Raw genomic sequence first — 15,087 nt, 5'->3', positions numbered from 1 at the left:
GACTTCCTCTATTCAGACTCCTTCTAAGAGGTGATTTACTATGTAGAAAAGGGGGACTTATCTCAGTTTCCCTGTCTGTGTATCTGCTAAATTATATTTCCTTCCTTCCAACAACATGAAATTCAAATAAAAGAGAACACAGTGTGGTCTATATTATTTGTTCCAAAGCAAATGCTGTAGCCACCTCTGGGCTACGTAGGCCCAGTCCTGTGGCATAAGCAGGAAGAACCTTTAGTGCCCACATGATGCTGTGCCAAACGACTCAGTCATCTGTTACAGGAATCTCGATTTTAATTCTTTTCAGAGAAAAGAAAGATTTATCCTAGGAAAATCTGGCTCCCAAAGCCTGGCTTTCCCTCTTCCAGTGGGACTCCAAGAGAATGGATCTCAATATGCTCTCTCCTGTATTATGTAGTACAGTTCCCTCCTGCTGTAAACATGCAAGGGACACACCTGTATACGTATGTTCCCTCTAGCTCTGGGGAGGATAATGTATGTTACTTGTTCCCCAGGACACACATCTTAGGATGATTTTATGAAAAAAGCGATTGTCCCAATGGGTTAGAGATCAAGGAAGCAAATGCAGTCATGGTAACCACAGCTCCAGGATTATGAACCACTGTGGTCTGCCTGCCAGGGACAAGGCAGCACAGTGCTGTGGGGGCCTCCACAGGGAGTGCATTCACAGAGAGGCACATTTTCTCATTTACTCACAGGAGGAAGCACAGTAATTTGGACTGCAGAACTGCTTTTGCTGAAAACATAAGGACTGGCCAAATGGCACAGGAACAGGATACTTGATGGAGCCAGCCATCTTTCTCTGTCTCACAGTATGAGCATGAAGCCTCAAAGACAGGATTAGAGAGGCGCTCCCTTCACTAGTACTCAGAAACAGAAACCAGAAAGGCAAACTAACTCCTCTATTCCGGGAGGCAGAGACTCAGAATTAAAAGAATCGAATTAGGTGCTTTAAAAAAGAGCGAGCAAAATGATAGAATAAAGAAAGCTTGTGAGGGTCGTTCACTTTGTTTCATATTTTGATTTGTTGTTTGTACCAGAAGGGCAGGCAGAAGAAGCATCTCAGAATAACCAAAGATGCTGGGAGAAGAAGGGACTCTTGTTCCTAAAGGACAAGAGCGAGGTCAGCCATTGAGGAGGAGCAGGGCCCGACCCCAAGATTACATAACTGACAATGACCTCTAAGCGTAGTTACCATGTAGAAGACGGAGCTCTTCTAGGCCATAACCCGCATACCTGCAGCAAGGTTTGCTACCCTCTGAATGTCTGGGAGCAGAGTGAAAAAGGAGGGAAGGGCTTTGACACTGAACGCAGCCAAGCCACAGGACTAGTTCCTTCAAGTGGGAAGCAGGAGGGAAAAGGGCCCACCTGAGGGGCTGGAACGCCCCTGGGGAACGAATGTTCAACAACAGGAGTCTCTAGAAAGGGCAGATTCTGAGGAGGGGAGATAGCTCAGTCAGTAAAGAGCTTGTCACACAAGTGCAAGAATATGAATTGCATCCCCCGTACTCAGGTAAAAAGCCAGGCATGATGGTGTACATTTGTAATCTCAGCATTTGGGGGGGCGAATAAGAGAATCCCTGGGGCTTGCAGGTCAGACAGTCTAGCTTAATTGGCAAGCTCCAGGCCAACGAGAGGCTCTGTTTAAAACAAGGTGGTGCACAACTTTAATCCCAGCACTTGGGAGGCAGAGGCAGGTAGATCTCTGTGAAATCGAGGCAAGCCTGGTCTACATATTGAGTTCCAGGCCAGCTGGGGCTACAGGGAGACCCTGTCTCAAAAACAAAAACAAGGGACTAGAGAGATGGCTCTTAAGAGCACTGGCTGCTCCTACTGAGGACCTGGGTTCAATTCCCAGCACCCACATTGTGACTAACAACCATCTGTAGCTCCAGCTCCAGGGGAGCCAACACCCTCTTCTGACCTCTGCAGGCACTGAACAACATGGACACATTTACATACATTCAGGCAATACACTCATACACATGAAATAAAAATAAATAAAATATTTTTTAAAAAGTAAATAACCACCACAACAAAAATTCAACAAGGTGGTCAGGCTCCTGAGGAATGTTACCCAAGCTTGTCCTCTGGCCTCCACATGTATACACATGCATGTATATTCACACACACACACACACACACACACACACACACACACATCATATTCTGGGTATCAGGAGTGCGTTCTAGGATGATGGATGAGGAGGATGTGAGGATGCGTTCTAGGATGATGGATGAGGATGAGGAGGGAGCAGGCAGGAATCCAGGGAGGGGCCCAGGCCTGCTCAGACAGTTTAGGACTCAGGGTCAGAGAAGACTGAGAATTGAAACAGGTGCTAAGGAAGACAGAGGGAGCTACTAGGCCCAGGCAGTCTTCAGCTCGAACCCAGTACTGGGAACCATGGAACACACAAGTTCCAAGTCCATCCTGCACCTGGGCAGGAATCCCAACATCATCTACTCAGCATCAGGGTCCCTAGGGTGGGTTGCGATGGGAGGTGAAGCCTGAGAGTGCACTGCTTTAACATCTTCCTCTGAGGATAACTCGTGAAGTGAGGACTGAGCTCATTAAGGGCTGAATGAGTCCCACAGGGTCGCTGAGACTGCCAAGTTCCGAGAACAGCCCAGTCCTGAGCAAGTGGAAACAGGTGTCACCCTACTAGCCCCCTCCCCACAGGCCTGTCAGTGATCCTGGGATCTGTTAATACAACTGCACTTCAGTGACGCAGCATCTGATGTCAGGGTAGGTGATATAATCACACCCATGAAGTCCCTTGAGCAGTAATGCTAAGAGCGTTCTGTTCACAGCTCTGATGGATATTTTCAAGCTTTAACTTGTATTAGAAATAGTTAAGATCTGACAGAGGCATGACCCAGTTATTTCCAGATGGAAGATGTGTTTGGTGCATTGGGGAGGGGCTGGTCCTCCACTGCTGACTCACAAGGCTGCTCCTCGGCAAGGCTTCCCGAAGCCTGGCCCGCTCCCAGACTGTACTTTTTCCTTCGTGCACAGGCCATTTGCATTTCTAATTCATTGAAAACCACAGGATGCTTGGGACCATCCCCCCTCAGAGCCTGGTTATCCTGGGGAAGCTGCCGGGTGGAATTTCTGTTAGTGAAAGAACCCATTAATCGCCAAGCTTGGGGTTCCTGTCACGATCTGGACACCACAGCTCCTCATCAGTCCCGTTTTCACAGCTATTTTATTGCAGTTTCACTATAATCAGTTTTCTTACTTCACACAGCACAGTCTTATTTTCAAAAAGTTAAAGCCATAGGAACAAGTAAACACAGACTATGCATAGAATTCAGGCTATTCTCTAAAACATGAAGTACGTTGTTAATCCTTGGCGACAAAAGTCTGTTTTGTGCTGGGTGTATCAAGTATCCTGATATTTGCCATGCACCCAGGAATACCTAAGTTAAAGCCAGTGCGATGGTCTGCATACCACAGGTACCGATGCTAGAAAAACATTTTAGGGATGAGGGTGTTCCTGAAGAACGGCACTATTCATTCACCCTGTGAGGTGAAGGAACACAGTTAGCTCCGGGTGGATTTCCAGAGACTTTCCTTCCAATACCTTGACTGTTTGGGAAGTTCACACGATTCTCAGGGCTGGCACAGGACTGGCCTAGAGACCCTTCAGGCTCTCCTTGGTCCTGACCTGTGTTCTCTGGATCTTTCTAAATACATTTCACATGAAAGTAGTTAAATCTCAAATCTGAGATAACAACTATACATGACAATTTAAAAAGACAGCACAGGGGCGGGAGAGATGGCTCAGCAGTTAAGAGTGCACACTACTCTTCAAGAGAACTCAAGTTTTGTTCCCAGCACCCATGTTAGGCAGCTCACAATCACCTGTAACTCCAGCTCCAAGGGATCCAACACCTCTGGCCTCCACAGGCACCTGCATTCACATACACATGTAAAAACACACACACACACACACACACACACACACACACACATACACACAAAATTAAAAAGAAATCTTTTTTTTTTTTTAAGCATAGAAATTGGACTAAAATCCCACACAGCCCCAGTGGGTTCCATGGAAGTCAGAAACACCACACAGCTCTTTTCAAAGAATGAAGGTTATGGTGACAAAAATCCATCTTTGAGAGAAATATTTATATTGCTGCCGAAAGGGGCTCTCCAGATAATGCCCAAACTGGAAAGTCCCTCTGCACAGTGATCTGATGTCTATGTGGCAGTTAACTAAAATATAAGACAGAACATAGCAATCAAGAGAGTGGGAAGTTTGTCCTATAGAGGACTATATAGCATATATAAAAATAAGGAAGTTATAATCAAACGTTGTGGATTGGCTGAGCCATCAAGGCACAAAAACCTCACTGATGAGGTCTGGCATAGTCAGTCCTTTGTTAGCTACAGTTGTAACCTGAGAACTTTTCCCATTCAGGAAGAGGTTGGAATTGGAGAAAGAGAGGGATCTTTAGGATAAAGGCCTTTAGAATCCTTCGGTTAAAAAAGGTCACAGTGGTTACTACCTATGGGTTACAGTCCACTTCAGTATGGTGTCAATGACTGTTCTTTCAGTACATCAGTCAGCTACTGATAAATAAGGCTATGTAGCAACCATCACTCTTGGTAGCATAAAATAATCAGAATTTTTTTTTTTTTTGGTCTTTTTTGAGACAAGGTCTCCCAGTAGCCCCAGCTGGCCTGGAACTCACTATGTAGACCAGGCTGGCCTTGAACTCACAGAGATCCGCCTGCCTCTGCCTCCCGAGTGCTGGGATTAAAGGCATGTGCCACCACGCCTGGCTCAATAATCAGCATTTTATGGGTACCATAAAATGTGGTACCAACCATGTGGGTAGGTTTGGAGACTGCTGGTTTAGTTTTGGGGACTCTGTTGGAGCAACTCCAAATTCCTTCAGTATCCTGGGGCCAGTAGTTGAGCCTGGGAGTATTTTCTTCTTAGCCTTGGCTCAAGTACAGAGATAAGGTCACATAAGCACGTTCAAGCCTCAATGGCATGACATTTGGTAACCTACCACTGGCCAAAGCATCACCCAGCCAAGACCAAGGGCAGAAGGCAGGAAGAGCATCCTACCTCCCACGAGGCCAGTGTGTTTGCATCACCACACCCAGCATCCATGGAACCCAAAGCACTTTTATCACATGGAAATGAGGGGGAGGAGGGAATATTTTCTAACAATAATTCGATCTACTTCAATCAGAAGCCCTCTGAATAGGAAGAAATGTGCCAACTCCTCCTCTGGACACACTAGTGTTGTTATGATCCATCACTGACACCAGTGAACGGCAGCTGCATGAAGACACCTCACATCTGCAATCCGCCGATACACACTGAGCACGCTGTAGTACATTAGTTACTCTATTGCTGTGATAAAACACCATGACCAAGGAAACTGACAGAAGGAAGAGTTAATTTAGCTTACGGTTCCAAAGGGGCAAGAGTCCATCATGGCAGGGAGGCATGGCGGCATGGGTGGCTGGAGGAGGAGCAGGAGCTAAGCATTTACATCTTCAAGCAGGCATAAGAAGCAGAGTGTGTCTGGAGATCTGGCAAGGCTTAAGAGCTCTCTAAGCATGCCCCCCGTGATGTGCTTCCTCCAGCATGGACACACCTTCTAAGACCTCCAAAAACAGTGCCACCAACGGGGGGACAAAATGTTCACATACTTGAAGCCTATGAGGGACATTCTCATTCAAACCGCCACATATAGCTTATCAAGGGAACAGTGATTTTCTAGCACAGTCCACAGGCAGCAACAGGTCAGTTGCTGTAGCAGTGCTCCAAAGTGCAGCTCTGTTTATTCTGAAACCCATGCTAAGTAACAGCACTGATTCTGGGATACCCTGTGCTTGTGGCAGATGGGAAGCACAGTACCTCATAGAGCTTTGCCCTCAACAGGTAGAGCCCAGGCAAGTCAGGTAGCTGAGTCTGACACTGGGTGGGGAAGTATATTGCCAAGGGAGAGGTGTTGCTGTAAATCAAGTGGCAGTGGGTGAGGCTGGCATGTACAGTCCTCTAGTAGGAAGTATGAGTAGTTGAAGCACTAACACAGCCTGCCGCTCGTAATAGCACTTCTGGCAATACTTCTTGGTAAGGAAAGGTCACTAAGATGTAACGCAGCTCTCTATGACTTACCAATAGACCAAGTCTACTATTATCAAAAGTGCTTGTCCACCCTGGGGTGCACCCAGCACCCGGCCACTCAATTATCCCACAAATATCATTCATCGCACATACTCCATTCTCTTACACAATGCTATTATGTGTATATCATGGAAGTGGAAAGTTGAACTGAGGCATCACATCACTGGTCAGGTATCAGGCAAAAAACAGTGTGCTACAAACACCAGGAAGTCATTCAAACTGCTGTCAAAGGAAAAATTCAGTTACTGGAACACGCAAGAATGCTGCCTCAGAAGTAAAGCTGAGGCTGTGGCTGTTGCCACCTAGTGATCCTGAAGGTTGGTGGATACCTGTATGTCCCGAAAGATATTGTGAGATCCACCGTGTTGTAGCTGTGCATGTACTGGAATGTCTGTAGATACACCAAGAATTTTATTTCTGTTTCCTAACGTGCCTTAAAAATCACGGTATACAAATACCAAAAGGCTAAGAATCACCAGTCTAGTCCTTCATCCACACTCACTGTTTAAAATCCTTCCCGTCCTTCCCTTCTCTCCAATTTCTACAGAACTTTCTGTGAGCTCAAACCACCTGTCTGAGGTTGGGTTCTGTTTGGGGGATTCTGTTTTCAGCACATAATAGTCACACTGTTGGTATTTCGATTACCTGTATTTTGTGCTGCTATTTCTGCAACAAAGCCAAGGCCAGTCAAGAGCTCAGGGCAATGGAAGCCTAGACACCAGTAGGCCAGAGAGAGAGTCTGTCTATCCACGAGATGAGTGACAGTCATTTGCAATAACACTGAAGGCAGGATGGATGTGGACAAGGTACACGATAAACCTGAACAACGTCATTATGAAATGCATTGCTTTGCACCAACAAATAACAAAATATTTCCAGAAAAAGGAAGTACAACTGAAATCATTTCCGGAACAAAAGCCACTCCCCCTGGTTGTGTGATGAACTGAATCCAACATACCTATTTCCTGCTATTTATTCCCCGCATTTACTTAAGTCTCGGGACTAGGGCAATCCTAGTGAATTTAGATCGTCTTCTGTAATCTAGAGCCTGCTTGGGTAGCTGTATGCTAGGCTCTTAGGATTCCTGGTGTCAGCAGTGGGACTGGCTGGACTTGGCAGGGGGCTGACACTTCTGAAGAGGTGAGGACAGAGCAGCCAAAATGCTTCAGCCAGACTCTTTCCAGCCTATTCTAACCCAATGGTGGGTAACTTACAGAATGATAACTTATAAGCGTCAAGATTCACTGAAAGGAGGCTGTGAAAAACAAGAGCACACTGGCCACTTCAGCCTTGGCCCTGAACGCCCTTGATCTTGTCCCCACCTTGTGAGATGCTGGCAAGTGCTAATGTGTGGGTAACTGTGTAAACATGAAGTTTCAAGGCGATTGTAACATTGACATGGGTAATATTTATTTGAAGGACTGAAATGTGAGTAATTGATAAGGCTCTGATTATCATGGTAATAAAACTATAATAGGATTCTGCTTTGATTTCTGTGTTGGGTTCAAGTGAAATGCCTGTACCAGTACCACTGGTCAGTATCTTAAGAGCTAGGTTATCATAAGAGCTGTTCTGTGCATTATTGTACCTTATGGGACTATAAAGACATGTGAGATAGAAACCTATGGTTTGGCCCATAAGTTTAATCAGGTGTTTTAATTAAAAAGGCTAAGACCTTCTCTGAGCTGATGCAAAACACCTGACGTAAAAAGATGTGTGAGTTTGGGGGGAGGATTTGCTGTGCACGCTTGAGGACTGTAGTTCAACCTCCAGCACCCACATAAAAGCTGGTCAGCTTACAGGCATGGCAGCTTGCCTTGTAATCCGAACCCTCAGGAGGCAGAGACAAGGATTCCCGGGGGTCAGACTAACTAGGTAGACTAGTTGAATTGGCAAGCTCTGGTTTCAGCGAGAGGGTCACTGCCTCAGTAAATAAAGTGGCGAGCAATCAAGAAAGACACCTGATTTCAACATCTGGCCTCCACATGCTCGTGCATACATGTGAGAACATGCACACACACGTGCACACGCCACACATATCTACACACTAAAAAAGGGGTTGTGATGGATAGCTTCAATTTGAAGACATTTGTTTCAAAACCAAGGAAACAGGTGGCTTTACACATAAGACTAGAACTTACAAGATAAGTCTCAACATCTTACCGAACTCAAGAACAAAGAAATGCTTAGAAACTGCAGGAGGGGTGAGGATTCGGGTACCAGCAGAGATATGCTTTACCTACCCAAAGGCAGGGCTATCTGAGCATTAAAAGAACATGACCAAAATGTCTGAAGGACTGAAACATAATCTGTTAAAACCCAGCAGCTTACAAGGAGACTTAAGAGCACACCTTGTTGACGTTTGGAGGGCACAGGGGACGAATTCACTATTTTGGGAAGAAAGACTTATGCATGTGTTTTTCTATTCATAGATGAACTATAGGCCACAGCAACCCAGAGTTGGTAAGGAAACTTAGGATCTATAAAAGCATTTCAGAAATAACTGTGGCAAGAAGAACTGAGAATATTGTAATTTGCAACTCCTGATGAGTTAATACACCCAGCAAATTATTACCAGTGGTCCCACCATCCTCAGACAAGCAGGTAGGGAGAGTGCTAATGAAAATGCACTAAGCTACTTAGAAAGTAGCCGTGCCCAAAATAGCAAACCTGAACTCAATTAAATTCTAGCTCTAATGACAAACCTAAAGGAAATACACAGACAGAGGATCACATTAATGGGCTCTGGGAAATGGAACCAATAAACTATGTCCAGTCTTTTGACACTGCAACACAAAGTTCGCATTTGAGAAAAATGCAACTGAGTTATGAAAAACAAATCACACAGAAAAAGTCTTGCAGTATTCTAAGTAAGTTTACAGTTTTTTGTTGAGGTGCAATCATAGCTATGTGGCCCATAGGCCAAGGCTGGACACGCCTGCTACAGGATTCTTCATTCTCAAGGTCTCAGGGAAACAAATAGAACTGAAACTCATAAAGAAACCAGAAGGCATGTCAGTTATCACAATATGTAAATTCCATGAGGACCCTAAGGCAGCAAGAGGCTATAAACCAAAGAACTGGAAACACTGCCTTAACGTTTGGTATGAGGTGTCTTGGTTTCTTTTCCCACTGTTGTGATAAACTACCCTGACAAAAGCAATTTGAGAGAGAATGGCTTTATTGGGCTCACAATTCCAGGTTACAGTCAGAGCAGCAAGGATTGAGAAAATGGGTCGCACTGCATCCAGTCAAGAGCAGAAAGCAACAAATGAAGGTATGCGTGCTAGTGCTCAGTTTGCCCTCTCTAAACAGTTCAGGATCCCCTGCCCAGGAAGCAGTCCTACCCACAATTAAGGTGTCTTTTCCCACACCAATTAATACAATCAAGACACTCCCTTATAGTCATTAAGGCTAAATTTTAATGGACACGATCCCTTACAATTGTGCCCTGAGGATTTGCCTCCTAGGAGTCAGGTCACATTAGGGAATTGTGATGATCTGTCCTCAGATTAATGATACTGAGACTGTATTTTAGGTATCACTGCCCTCCCAATCTGCTCTCACCTTAATAATCTGTCCTCACAGCTGGATCAAAGTCCTGATGACCTGGATCTTGACAGTCAAACTAGTATCTCTTTTCTGTTCATTCAGCAGTACTCTGGGGACATGCACTGTCCCTGTGCTGAGTAAGCATACCCGTGCTTCTCTGTCACAGGAAACTGTTACAAGATGCAGTGACATGCCCACTGAGACAATCTGCCAGGAGAGGGGAGAAGGTGGAGCACAGGGAGCCAGGCATCTCACCAGCTGCTGATCGTGGGTCTGGGTGATGTGTGACTAGGTGAACAGTCATCCCCTTTGGCTTTTTTCTTTCTTTTTTTTTTTTTTTAAGCAGATTTGAAAATATCTGTATTAAAAATTTTAGTGAAAATATAGTCAAGAAAAAACTCACTGGAATAACAACAAAATCTCATAAATAATAAACAAGAACACAAAATGTAGCTTTTTATAGTGAAATAGCAAAATACCAACAGTAAAGCTGGGAGGTCACAGTAAAGCCTTAGAGAATCAGGGCTGACTTAAATCTGGCTCTTGGTGGAAACCTCCTCTCTACTAGCTTAAAATCAGAGTCATGATGATTTAGAATCCACCAGACCTCAAGTTCAGGATCTTTTGAAAGCATAGCCATATAGAACACTAAGTTACTTTCCTGAAATGATCTTTATAGTGGGTTACTGGGAGCGATGTTGAACCAGATAGGGTGTGGGACAGCACGGTCATCCAGGGATGCTCACCCTTAGACACAATGCGCCTGGAGGCTGTTGCCCTTTATTTCATAAACCATCAACATCTGTATTAGTTCATTTTCTGTTGCTGTGATGAAACACCATGACCAAGGCAACTTAAAGTAGGAAGAGTTTATTTGGCTAACGGGTCCAGAGGGATACAAGTCCATCCTGGCAGGGAGGCGTGGCAGGAGGCAGCCAGAGCAGAAAACTGAGTGCTCATATCTTCAAACAGGCACAGGAAGCAGAGAACAAAGCTGCAGTGGGACATGACTTTGACCTCTCAAAGCCCACCCCCGGGGATAGGCTTCCTCCAGCATGGCCACGCCTAAAGGCTCCATGACCTCCCCAAACCATACTACACACTGGGGACCAAGTGTTCAAGTGCTTAGAGCCTATGGGGGACATTTTCATTCAAACTAGCACATTCCACTCCCTAACCCCCATAAACTCATGACCTTACCATAATGCAAAATGCATTTAGTTCAACTTCAAAAGTCCCCATAGTTTTTAACCATCTCAACACTGTTCAAAAGTCCAGAGTCCAAAGTCTCTTCTGAGACTCATAACAATCTCTTAACTGTAAGCCCCTATAAAATCAAAGACAAATTACATTACCTCCAACAGGCAATGGAACCCAATATATATTCCTGTTCCAAAAGGGAGGAATGTAGACATATTGAGGAAATACCAGACCAAAGCAAGACTGAAAACCATCAGGGCAAACACCAAATCCAGTAGTTCCATGTCCAATATCTAGGACTTTACATCCAAAGGACTTAGATGGCTCAGCCATTCCAGCTTTGCTGCACACAATCTCTCTCTCTCTCTCTCTCTCTCTCTCTCTCTCTCCCTCCCTCCCTCCCTCTCTCTCTCTCACCATTCCCTGTATACTGCTCTCCTTGGCAGATGTCTCACAGCTCTGGCATCTCTAACATCTTGGGGTTGCCCTTGCCAATCAGGCTTCACCTTCCCAGCTTCACACAATGACCTCCCAGGGCCTTCTTCATGCAGGGACTCGTCTGCTGCCTGTTGTCTGGACTTCCCAGCTCTATGAAACCTTAGAGGAAGAACTGATCACCCCTTCATCCCTCTAAAGCCAGCACCACATGAACAACACAGCCAAGCTCCACTGCCAGCTGGAGGTGGGCCTTGGCTGACTGGTCCACATTACTAGCTTCTGTTTTCATACTTTGTGGTTTTCTAGGAGTGGGAGACTCCTTAGCCTTTTCCTTCCACAAGGAAGCTTCACTGGGTGGGGTCTTGCCATGAGGGTTTTTTTCCATTGTTGTAGTGCAAATCTGGAGGCCTCTCCTTAATGCCTCTAATGTTCTTATCGGAGAGCCTCTCCTTCAGCACATGCCTTGACTTCCACATTATTAGGTTTCCTAGTGCTCTCTTTCTCTCCAAACTGTACATTCTCTAATTCGTGAACCTCACTTGCTCTTTTTCATTGTAGATCGTCATGATATTCATCATTAACAACTATGCCATTAATTCTACATTAAGGTGTCTTGAAAATTCCTCCAGCAAAGAAATTAGTCCATTACTTTTCAACTTAGCCTCAGGCATGTTCTTGGGCCTAGGGCAGCCAGCAGCCAGATTCTTTGCCCAAATATCCCAGTTGCTGCTTAAGTCCTTATTTCCCTCTGGAACTACACTGTTCTCAGCACTACTTTCTTCCAGGCTCCTACTAGACTGCCCCATTAAGCGCTGCGTAGAGCATTAAATTGTTTATCTATTACGAACTTCCTAAGTCTTCCACATTGCTTCAAAATCCAACATGATCAGGTTCTTCACAGCAACAGCCCACTCTGTGGTACCAATGTCTGTATTAGTTACTTTCCTGTTGCTGTGATAAAACATCATGACCAAGGCAACTTATAGAAGGAAGAGTTTATTTGCCTAATGGTTCCAGAGCTGTAGGAGCTCTTCATGGTGGGGAGGCGTGGCAGTAGGGGAGGCATGGCAGTAGAGGTGGCTGAAGCAGAAAGCTGAGTGCTCACATCTTCAAACAGGCATAGGATGCTGAGAGAAAAACTGGAGGTGGGATGTGGCTTTGAACTCTCAAAGCCAGACCCCAGTGACATGCTTCCTCTAGCATGACCATGCTGCCTAAAGGTTCCATGACCTCCCCAAGCAGTGCCATTAACTGGGGACCAAGTGTTCAAGTACTCAGAACCTATGGGGGACATTCTTTTTCAAACCACCACAGCATCTTAGCTATTGTTTCTACGTCCTCACAAACCTTGATACAGATCTTACTCCTCTGGACCTATGTGTGCAGAATCTTCAGAATATTGCTAAGTGCATAGTAAAAATATTTGCTTAACCATTAAAACTGGGGGCTGGGGAGATAGCTCAGTAGTAGAGTGTGTGCTTTGCAACCATGAGGACCTGAGTTTCTTATCCAGAACCCATATAGACAAAGCAATGTAGTGTCTGGTAGTCCCAGATGCTGGGGAGGTAGTGACAGATGGATCCCTGGGGCTTGTTGGCCAGCCAGCCTAACCTATTTGGCAAGTTCCAGGCCAATGAGACATTGTGTCTCAAAGAAAAAAGAATGTGAGTGGTCCTGGAGGAACGACATTGCCTCTGACATCAACATGCTTACACACCATGTATGCACATATCTGCACACACATGTGCACCCAAACACACATATGTACACACACACATATCCCCCGTCTAAATACACATGATCATAACCTCGATCCAGCTGTGAGGGGCTACAGTGAGACCAGAGCAGGTTGGGAGAAAGTTGGACTATTTCTTTCCCTAAAAGGAATTCTCAAATGTGTTCATTCAACTAAATGAATGTCACTCAAAAGCGTGACAAGGATGGATTAGTCTCCGTGGTTCACAAACGGCATGCTATATCTTTGCCACACTCCAGATATGTAGATCTGAGCTTTCATCCTTAACCAGTGTGCAACACTGAAAACTGGTCCATTGAACTCTTTATAAGCACAGAGGTTAAAGCTTGCCCTTTCTCACAAGAAGGAGGAAGGAGAGATCTGGGTATGTCTTACGAAGCGGGGCTTGAGGGAAGATGATAAAACCAACCAACTCCATCTCTTAGCAGAATGTTTTGTAACAGGATGTCGCTTTCCAAACAAATGGAATACTAGCGGGAAAACAGTATCAGTGAACTAGTTTTCTTCAATTAACCTTTAAATAAATCTTCCAAAAATTCTTATCTAATAGTTCCTTAGTGATAATCTTCTGTTAGTCTTTACAGCCAAATAACCGTCATAGATTTCTATGTTAATTATTCAGAGGTTGTTTAAATATGTGTCATATCATCAACTGCTTATCACCCCTTCCAAAGAGGAAACAATGAGGGAAAGAAGGAAGGAGGGAAGGAAGGAAGGAAGGAAGGAAGGAAGGAAGGAAGGAAGGAAGGAAGGAAGGAAGGAAGGAAGAAGGAGGGAGGGAGGAAGGGAGGGAGGGAGGGAGGCAGAGAGGAAGGAAGGAAGGAAAATGCAAATCTAAAGATAAAATATAACATTTCTCAAAGTCTTGTTTGAATAAATAGTATTTCCAAAATACATTTAAAGACAAATCCTTAAGGCTGCATTGGAGCGCAGTGGAAGACAGCTTGCCTTGCACGTGCAAGGCCCCAGGTTCAACCCCAGTCTGCAAAATACAAAGCAACAGCAAGATAAACACCCCAAATCTTTAGACTAACTCAAATGTCAAGAAAAGAGTCACAGTTTCTGTAGCCAAGGTAAATCAGTAGGTACTGTGTATCTACAGTAAAGAATAACGACCCAAGCCGCTCAGAGTTCATATTAAAATCCGAACTGAAGGCCAGGCATGGTGGTGCAGGCCTTTAATCCCAGCACTTGGGAGGCAGAGACAGGCAGATCTCTGTGAGTTCGAGGCCAGCCTGGTCCACATAGTGAGTTCCAGGTCAGCTGTGCCTACAGGAAGACCCTGTCTCAAAAGACCAAAAATATGAACTGAAATGATCAATTAGCTTCAACTAAAAGTGGCTTAGTCGGATGTTTAATAATATACATACAATTTTAAGAAGCAAAATTAAGCACATAAGTCATAAATAATTCATTCACCCAATTAAAATATTTATTACCAGTAACGATTAACATACCTCCGAGTAATTTGGGGAGAGGTATTTCCCATTGCTCTTAGCCACACGCCTCAGGATCTGCAGTGCCCTGTCGCCTTCCTTCCTGGTGATCAGCCAGCGGGGAGACTCGGGAACCACCCTAGTGAGGAAGATGTTTCTTGAGCTACTTCGAACCCTAAAAGCTCATAACTTGAGTTTTTCTACCCAAGAGGATCTTGCAATTAGCTTACAAGTTGGGACAGTTCTCAAAGTTGGTATCAGACTCTCTGAAACAAGTTTTCTTTGCAAATTGACAATGATTGGGGAAACACTAACTTGTTCATGAAAATCATCTATAATATACTGCTTTTGCAAGACTAGAGTATCCACGATGGTGAGGTTTAACTGTCAAATGACACAATGTAGAAACACCTGGGTAGAGTCTCAATCAGCGATTACCTACATTAGGTTGGTCTCTGGGCTTGTCAGTAGGGGATTGCCTGGATTATTAATTGAGGTGGGAAGACCTTCCCACTGTGGGTGGCACGTC

General features: G+C 44.8%; 1 protein-coding gene across 1 annotated transcript in view; it reads right to left on the bottom strand.

Moving 5' to 3' along the window:
- The window catches only part of LOC103737007 (solute carrier family 22 member 3), a 111,132-nt gene that overhangs the window by 30,784 nt on the left and 65,261 nt on the right, over positions 1–15,087 (bottom strand). Inside the window, exon 5 of the mRNA XM_008836684.3 lies at positions 14,580–14,697. Coding sequence (XP_008834906.1) covers positions 14,580–14,697 — 118 coding nt within the window. The remainder of the gene's footprint in view (positions 1–14,579; positions 14,698–15,087) is intronic.

This window comes from Nannospalax galili, unplaced genomic scaffold (assembly GCF_000622305.1).
Source record: "Nannospalax galili isolate Female #2095 unplaced genomic scaffold, S.galili_v1.0 scaffold2271, whole genome shotgun sequence".
Taxonomy (NCBI): Eukaryota; Metazoa; Chordata; class Mammalia; order Rodentia; family Spalacidae; genus Nannospalax; species Nannospalax galili.
This window is presented reverse-complemented; position numbering and strand designations above follow the sequence as displayed.